Here is a 9471-nt window from a genome sequence, read left to right as displayed (position 1 = left end):
TCGAGGGCTTAGTTGCCCCAAGGAATGTGGGATCTTCCCAGACCAGGCATTGAACCCGTTTCCCCGCATTGCAAGGTGGATACTCAGGCACTGGACCACCAGCGAAGTCCAACCAGGATGATTTTTTGAAAGATGCTGTGAGGAAAACAGACTGATGGACAGATGTTTACGAAGCACACAGAGGCGATGTTAAGCTCATAAGATCTGAGACAGTTCATTTCTCATTGCTTCTCTACCTCTGCACCCAACCTAACTCCCGAAGCTCCACACACAACTCAACTGGCGCCTTCTTAGGGAGGCCCACCCTGACCACCAGACTAGGCCAGTTCCCCAGTGAGAGCTTCTCATAGTGACGAATCCTCTTGTCATCATATTGATGCGTATGTGTGCTTTTTATCTCCAGTTTCCCAGTATATCCTCAGAGCCCAGCACAGTGCCTGAAGCAGAGACTGCGCTAAATAATCTGTTGAGAATGAATTCCAAGTGTCTGAGAAAGCAACTGCACTCTCTGTAGATTGACAAATAGAAAATTGGTGGTGGGGTGAAGTGTTATTCACTCAGTCATGTCTGACTCTTTGCAACCCTATGGACTGTAGCCCACCAGGCTCCTCTGTCCATGGGATTCTCCAGTCAAGAATACTGGAGTGGGTAGTCGTGACCTCCTCCAGGGGATCTTCCCAAACCAGGGAGATTGAACCCATGTCTCCTGTACTGGCAAGCAGATTCTTTACCACTGAGCCAATAGGAAAGCCCCGAGAGGTTAATTACCTTTCCCCAAACCAAGTAGCCCATTCATCTTAGAGCTAAGGTTCCATCTCAGTAGCCAGACCCTGCAGCCCTGGGGTCTTGGTCCCTATGCTCCACTGCCTTTCTTCTGAAGTCGGAGACACTTTAATGGAACCTAACCAAATGGATCTCAGGGTTCCAGCCTCTCGGCCGTATCTTCCTCCTGGAGCTAGAAAAGTCAGAAATGTGCCTTTGACTTGCTTCTCTTTCTTTTTTAAAAGAAAACCACGTGTTTATTCTCTTCTGCCAAAGTTACAACAGAGCTGAAGCTTTGCCAGTGTTGACTTAAAAAGCTGGGCTGAGGGGTTAAAATCCTTTCCCCCGATGCCTGTTTGTTTATGTTTCCGGAGTGAAAGAAGGAGGTTGTTATAAGAAACCATCTGATCCATTGCAGAGGCTGTACCTGCGGCAAGGCAGGGAGTCTGGCCCGAGTACCTGGCGCCCCTCTCAGCACTTAGATCCGAGAAGGCTCTGAGGGGGTCCCTGCTCCAGAGACTTGTTCTCCTGTCTCCCCCAGATGCTGAGCAGCATCCCCTCCTGTTCTGCATCCTGTTAGAAGCGGAGCACAGCCGTGCGGACTCTGACAACTCTGGACATTTGACGTCGATGCCCTTGCCCCTGAAAGTTGCCAGGACCCCTCACAGAGGAAGGAAGGGCAGGTACAAACCGGCTGCCCTAGCCAGGGCTTTCTCTCATCCCCTTTGGGTGGTCCTGCAATAAAGCCCACCCTTCACCCTTCTGACAAGCAGCCTAATGAGCACTCAGCCAGCCTCCGTGAGGACAACGCAGACAGACAGGGAGGGACTGCACCACACACACACACACACACACACACACACACACACAAACACAACACAGTATAACCCCAACGATGCTTTTCCATGCTTCCACTCCTCTGGGAGAAAGTCAAAAAGAAAAAGTCAAACTCTCCATCTCCACCTCGCCGTGATTCAGCCCCACTCACCATTCTCCTTTCGTGGGAAGACCGTCTTCTGCAAACTCATGTCGGGGGGCTCTGAGGATGTGGGAGAGCAGTGACTGGTCCCTCTGGGTTCGGATCAAGAAGTCTTGGGGGATCAACAGCAGCTTCTAGGGCTGGGAGTATTTGAATGGGAGTTAAAATTACAAAGTAACTCCTCGTTAGAACTGTTTCTCCCCCCGCCGGCAGGGAGGGAAGAAAAAAAAAATCCCTTTCCCTCTGCCAGCAAATCTTTAACGTCTCAAAACAGTTGCTTCCAACTCCTGCCCTCCTTGCGAAGCGAATGTGTAGAAGGCGATGTAATTTCACTGAATCAAGCCCTCAGATCACAAGCCTTTTCCTGTACCACAAACAGAAATGTAAAACCTCAAACTTTCCCTTGGACTGGGAGTCCGTTGCGAGCGGGCAGAACACGATGCTCTCTGAGGTCTAATGTATGGAAAACGTGCTGAACTTTTCAGATCATCCCAAGGGCTGGAGTCCGTTCCCCCACAACTTCCCACCCTCAATCTTTTTTTTTTCTTCTTAATGAGTTCTGGTGTGTTTATGTCATTGCAAGGGACAAACACGACACCTCCAGTCCTTGCCCAAAGTCGAAGTGATTCATTTTCTCCTTCACACACGCCACACACACACAGCGCCTGTTGAATCCCAGTGAAAACGGCTTTCATAAAATCCGCGCGAGGCTGGGGTGGAGTGAGACGGGGTGAATGCAGTCTGTGTCCTGCGAAGGGCAGTTGGGCTCGGGGGAAGGTGGAGGCTGACTTGAATCAAGACAAACAGAAGGCGCCCTGACTCCCGCCCTTGTCAAGAGGAGGAGGGATGAAAGAAAAGTGGACACAGCCCTGGGGAACTGGGCTCCGAAACTTTCGCAGTGTTCTCTGCCCAACTTCCCCTTGTTAGCCTTCCCATACCCTGAAGGATCTATTTTTAGACTTGGACAAGGCATACTATTATTTTAAATGACCAATTTGATTGCTGGGTTAAAGAAATCTTTGGATTCCCCCCACCAGAAAGACCAAAAGAATATACCGTAAGTGGGCAAAGAGTCGGGGCCGAAAGCTGGGGAAGAATGTGATGGTTTTCAGGACATGGCAATGTGACAGCAGACGCAAGTAAAAGCCTGCTATGTTTGATAGAGAAAAAGCCACCAGGGAAGCAGGAGTGACAGACCCTGAGCAGGAATGTCAGCTCCTGGGTTACCTGTCACCTGCCAAGTGGCCCAGGTCTTCTAGGGGTGAGCCCCTGCCATGGACGCCTCTGGCCTCCTGACCAATGTCACTCCCCCCATTCATAGCCTTTTAAAAAATACTTATTTGGCTGCACCGGATCTTAGTTGCATGAGGGATCTAGTTCCCTGACCAGGGATCAAATCTGGGCCCCCTGCCTTGGGAGCGCAGAGTCTTAGCCACTGGACCACCAAGAAAGTCCCCGTTCATAGTCTTTTTTAAATAAAACTTTTTAAAATTTTTATTGGGGTGTAGCCGATTAACAATGCTGTGATAGTTTCAGGTGAACAGCAAAGGGACTCACTCAGCCATACATATACATGTATCCATTCTCCCCCAAACTCGCCTCCCATCCAGGCTGCTGTATAACATTGAGCAGAGTTCCCTGTGCTATACAGTAGGTCCTTGTTGGTTATCCACTTTAAATATAGCAGTATGCACAGGTCCATCCCAAACTCCATAACTATCCCTCCCCCATATCCTTCCCTCTGGCAACCATAAGATCCTTCTCTAAGTCTGTGAGTCTGTTTTGTAAATAAGTTCATTCTTATCACCTCTTTTTAAAGATTCTGCCCATAAGGGATATCAAATAACGTCCCTCCTTCTCTGTCTAACTTCACTCAGCCCCACTGTTCAGAGTCTTGAATCACCATCACTGAATTAAACCACCTCCAGGTCACTGTGACCACTCCGCCTCCCCACCTCCCTCAAATAATCATTTCTCTGGGCAGTGCTCCAGGGTGCCAGGGGGAAAAAAATGAAAAAAAAAAAAAAAACAACTCTGCTGTCAGCACCTGGAGTCAGAAAAGTTCCCTGAGGGTCATCCTTCTCCCAAGATGAGGGTTTGGATCCAGAGCTGGCACTTCCTGCTGCCTGCTCTACCTTGCTCGTAGTAACCAACTGACTGCCCAGGCCATGGACCTGCAGCATGCTGCAGGTACTCTATACACAAAGAACCACGAGGGCCAGACACTGGCCTTGCATTCTAGTGGTTCCCAGGAGCGTCAGCAATGGGAAGCCAGCTAGACAGGGGAATAGTCTGCAGAAACTAAAATGATGTAATAAAGATTTATTGTCATAGAAGGGCTTTCCTGGTGGCTCAGGGGTAATGAACCCACTTGCTAGTGGCAGGAGAGTTGGGTTTGATCCCTGGGTCAGGAAGATCCCCTGGAGAAGAAAATGGCATCCCGCTCCAGTATTCTTGCCTGAAGAATTTCATGGACAGAGGAGCCTGGGGCTATAGTCCATGGACTCGCAAAAGAATCAGACACAACTGAGCGACTGAACAACAACATTGTCAGAAATGTATTACATCACTAAGCGAATTAAATCAGGTAACAAACACAGAGTGTGTAATGTGATCCATATTTATGAAGCAAAATTAAATTTGGAGAACTAAAATTGAGGGATGTGGGGGTGGGGGGAGTACTTCCCTGGTGGTTCAGTGGTTAAGACTCTCCACTCCCACTGCAGGGGCCACAGATTCCATCCCCTGGTTGAAGAACTAAGATCACACACGTCAAAGCATAGCCAGAAAAAAAAAAAAGAAAGAGGGATTTTTCTTTTTCTTCATGGGCTTCCCAGTATCCATTAAGTTTTCCAATATCCATTAGGTTATTCTCAAAGTCAGAGAATAGCAATAGCTTTCAATTCATAACACTTATAGGATGGTAGAAACATTTTTAAATTAAAAAAAAAATTTTTAAGTTAAATCACTGGCTTTGGGACTCCAAAGTAAACTTTGTTAAATCAATAACAAAGACTATACTTCTGAGGTCATAGCTTTTGATCATATGAATTAAGCCTTTGACAAAGGAATTATTACTTGATTAGTAGGCAGAAGAGTGGCCCCTCCAAAGATGTCCACATGCTATTTTTAGGGACCTGCGAACATGCTATATTACATGCAAGAGGGGATTAAGGTTGCTAATCAGCTGACTTTAAAATAGTGGGACAAACTGAGACAGTAGAATTGACCTTTACACACTACCATGTGTAAAATAGATAGCTAGGGGGAAGCTGCTGTATAGCACAGGGAGCTCAGCTCAGTGCTCTGTGATGACCTAGAGGGGTGGGATGGACAGTGTGGGAGGCAGGCTCAAGAGAGACGGTATATATATATATAGCTGATTCACTTTGTGGTACAGCAGAAACTAACACAACAATGTAAAGCAACTATATTCCAATTAAAATAAAATAAAGGGATTATCCTAGATGGCCCAGGTGGGCCCAATAAAGTCAGAAGTGTCCTTAAAAGTGGGACAGGGAGGCAGAAGAGGAGGTCAGAGTTAGACAGAGTCTTGAAGAAGCGACACTGCTGTCTTTGATGATGCAGATGGGGGCCATAAGCCAAGGATGGAGATGGCCTCCAGGAGCCAGCAAAAGCAAGGGAAAGGATTCTCCCCTCCAGTGCCCAGATAAGAATGCTAACTCCGCCAACACTTTCCATTCTACCCCATGGAGACCCAATTTGGACTTTTGACTTCCAGCACTTTAAGATAGTTTGTGTTTGTGTCTTTTAATCAATTTATTTATTTATGGCTGTGCTGGGTCTTCACTGCTGCGCTGAGCTTTCTCTAGTTGCAATGAGCAAGGGCTACTCTCTAGTTGCGGTGCTCAGGCTTTTCACTGCAGTGGCTTCTCTTACTGTACAGCATGGACTCTAGGGCATGCAGGCTTCAGTAGTTACAGCTCACAGATTCTAGAGCAAGTGCTCAGTAGCTGTGGCGCTCGGGCTTAGTTACCCTGTGGCACATGGGATCTTCCTGGAGCAGGGATTGAACCCATGTCCCCTGCATTGGCAGGCAGAGTCTCAACCACTGGACCACCAGGGAAGTCCCTCTACGTATTGTTTTAAGCTACTCATTTTGTGGCAATTTGTTACCCCAGCAATAGGACACTGACACATTTGAATTTGTGTGTATTTTGTTTGTTTCTTCAATGATGAAAGCTTGGCCTGGAGTACAAAGAGCAAAGTCTGGAGGATACAGAGCACAAAATTTATACCATAAACCCACAGATTTGGGAAAAACACTTGATGATATAAGAGAGGCTATTTTCTTATTTGAAAGAAGATAAAAGTCTGCCCAACTGAAGGGAAAATGAGTTTCAAAGAACACATGGCTGCAGAGGAACTCCTCACTTCTGCCCCTTGGTGGTTGGCACCAAGACACTTAGATAGTACATATTAGGGATAAGACATAACACAGAGACCTGGGTCCCACTTTCTGCCTGAAATGCTAGGAGAAAAGAGCCTCATTTGAGTGTCCTGAGCCAACTCGGATTGGAAATGTTCACGTGGGATGGTTAGACCAAGATCCTGGAACAGTCCCCTGAGTTCCCATGGGAGGATAGAGGTAGGGTGGGAGAGAGGAGCTGAAAGTTCCCTGAAGAGGTGAACTTGGAAGAGATGCCCAGAATACCTGAAGGCCCCAGCTGACCCAGGAGCCCCGGGCGGCTGTATGTGGACAAAGCAGGGGGACCTTTGTGGTGAGAGAATAAGATCCCTGGATGGCCAACATGGAGGGGATGGAACCTCTCAGACAAAGGAGAAGCTGGCAGCTTCCTCTACAGAGAATGCCTCAAAGAGGGGACCACAGGCTCTGTACACGTTCCCCAGTGCCACCATCTCACATAATAACCAGGCAGGGAGACCCTCAACTGGCTGAGCAGGAACCCAGAGGAGACCTGACTAAAATCGGGAGTAAACCAGGAATGATTAAATTTACTTTGGATTAGCAAAATCCATTTTCCATCTTCAGGATTTGCCTGGTGGTCCAGTGTCGAAGACTCCACACTCCCAATGCCAGGGGCCTGGGTTCAATCCCTGGTTGGGGAACTAGATCCCACATGCCACAGCTAAAAGTCCCAAGTGCTGCAACTAAGACCCAGTGCAGCCAGGTAAATAAATATTTTTAAAAACCCACTGTCCAGAAAAATGGGGGTTAAAGAGTTAAGTTCAATAACAGAGAAATATGGAAAACTGCATTTTTTTCTGAAAATAGATTATTATTGATAGTATATCAATAAACATAAGTATATAAACATAAGTATATCAACATAAACAGAGATTATCTCTGGCTAGTGAGAGAGATTATAAATGCTTTTCATTTCTTTTTCTCTGCATTTCCTACTTTTCCAAAAGGAACACATTTATATATGTACAGATGTTAGAGCTGAACAATAAAGAAGGCAGAGTGCTGAAGAAGTGATGCTTTCAAACTATGGTGCTGGAGAAGACTCTTGAGAGTCCCTTGGAAGGCAAGGAGATCAAAACAGTCAATCCTAAAGGAAACCAAACCTGAATATTCTTTGGAAGGACTGATGCTGAAGCTGAAGCTCCAATGCTTTGGCCACCTGATGTGAACAGCGGACTCATTGGAAAAGACCCTGATGCTGGGAAAGATTGAAGGCAAGAGGAGAAGGGGATGACAGAGGAGGAGATGGTTGGATGGCATCATCGATTCACTGGACATGAACTTGGGCAAACTCTGGGAGATGGTGATGGACAGGGAGGCCTGGTGTGCTGCAGTCCATGGGGTCACAAAGAGTCAGACATGACTCAGCGACTGAACGACAGTCCTCTCTGAAGACACCCCTAACCCAAGTGAATGGAGATGGGGTCAGATGACACAGTCTCAATTATAAACACAGAATATAAGAGAATATGAGGTTTCCCAGGTATCTCAGTGGTAAAGAACACTCCTGCCAATGCAGGAGACACACTCAGTCCTTAACTCAGCAAGATACCCTGGAGGAGGAAAAGAGCAGCCCATTCCAGCATTCCTGCCTGGGAATTCCCATGGACAGAGGAGACTGGTGGGCTACAGTCCATGGGGTCACAAAGAGTCGGGCACGACTTAGTAACTAAACTACCACATAGCTGATTCACTTTGCAGTATAGCAGAAACTAATACAACACTGTGAAGCAACTACATTCCAATAAAATTAAAAAAAAAAAAAAAGCCTGGTTACCTCCTCCAAACTAGACAAGAAGGTAGGGAAGGAACTAACAAGTTGTCCACAGATTCTAGAGGCCACCCTCTGGCTGGCTGGCTGACCATGAGCTTCAGCCAGGCTGTGTGCTGCAGCTCAGGGAGCAAGAAGGACAGAAATAGCAGCACCAGCCCAGGCAGGGATGCAGGAAGCATCAGGGGACCCAGTGGGGCACAGAGATGACTTGGGAACCAGAACAAACTCGAAAATCTCATGGTAATCCCTGGGGTGTCCTGTCTTTGCTCTCCCTGGAGGTGATGGATAGGTAATAACCCCACTATTTGGAAGGTCATGTGAGTTCAGTCTTGCAGTGGAGAGATTACTCAGTGGTCCAGCTGAGGAGACCTGGGAGAGGCTCAGCAGGGATGCTGAAATAGACACTGACCGAGTCCTAAGCCAGGGAGACAAAGGACCACTGTCTGAATCCCACCTCTCCAGGGGGAACTAGATGTGCCTGGATAGATGCCAGCTCAACAGAGGCCCAGGGTCTACGCAAGGCCAGGCATCCTCTCCAAGGCAGTCTGAAGTACAGGGAGGCAGCACCAAAGGCCAGAGCTTATTCTCAAGGGAAGTCCAAGAGCCAAGTTGTGAAGCCTAGATCCAGTCCAGTGTCCACAAGGCAGAGTGGGAGGACACTGGGGAGCTGAGGACGCAGAGTGGGGGAGGACTGGACTGGCTTAAGGGTCTGGAGCATGCTCAAGGAGGGACAGGAACCCCAGTGATGAGAACACACAGTGGTCCCCAACCTTTTGGGCACTAGGGATGGATTTCGTGGAAGATAGTTCTTCCACAGACTGAAAATGCCAGGGATGGTTTGGGGTTGATTCAAGCACATTATATATTTTTAATTAATTTATTTTTTATTGGAGGATAACTGCTTTACAATACTGTGTTGGTTTCTGCCATCCATCAACATGAATCAGCCATAGGTATATATAGGTCCCCTCCTTCCTGAACCTCCTTCCCACCTCCCTCCCCATCCCACCCCTCTAAGTTGTCACAGAGCACCGGTTTGAGCGCCCTGTGTCATATAGCAACTTCCCACTGGCTGTCTATTTTATATGTGGTAGTGTACAGGTTTCTCTGCTGCTCTCTCCATCCATCCCTCCCTCTCCTTCCCCCCGTCAACCTGTGTCCACAAATTTGTTCTCTATGTCTGTGTCTTCACTGCTATGAAGACAGCAGTCTTCAGTACCATCTTTCTGGATTCCATATATATGCATTAACAAACAAGATTTGTATTTCTGGCTTACTTCACTCTGGATAATAGGCTCTAGCTTCATCCACCTTATTCGAACTGAGTCAAATGCATTCCTTTTTATGGCTGAGTAATATTCCATTGCATGTATGTACCACAGATTCCTTATTCAGTCATCTGTCAATGGACATCTAGGTTGCTTCCATGTCCTGGCTGTTGTAAATAGTGCTACGTGAATATTGGGGTACATGGACCACATTACATTTGTTGTGCACTTTATTTCT

The 9471-nt window shown here is 47.2% G+C and overlaps 1 protein-coding gene across 3 annotated transcripts in view; it reads right to left on the bottom strand.

Annotated features, from left to right (window-relative positions):
• Positions 1-2197, bottom strand: part of IL16 (interleukin 16) — a 112699-nt gene extending 110502 nt beyond the window's left edge. Inside the window, exon 1 of one of the 3 annotated variants that reach the window (XR_825553.1) lies at positions 1751-2197. Coding sequence is in view for 2 of the 3 variants with exons in the window: in XM_010843241.1 (XP_010841543.1) it covers positions 1751-1790 (40 nt within the window). In the remaining variant the exon portion in view is untranslated. The remainder of the gene's footprint in view (positions 1-1750) is intronic. The other 2 variants (XM_010843241.1, XM_010843242.1) reach the window with 2 other exon arrangements.
• Between the last annotated feature and the right edge of the window lie 7274 nt (positions 2198-9471).

This window comes from Bison bison, unplaced genomic scaffold (genome assembly GCF_000754665.1).
Source record: "Bison bison bison isolate TAMUID 2011002044 unplaced genomic scaffold, Bison_UMD1.0 scf7180017864181, whole genome shotgun sequence".
Taxonomy (NCBI): Eukaryota; Metazoa; Chordata; class Mammalia; order Artiodactyla; family Bovidae; genus Bison; species Bison bison.
This window is presented reverse-complemented; position numbering and strand designations above follow the sequence as displayed.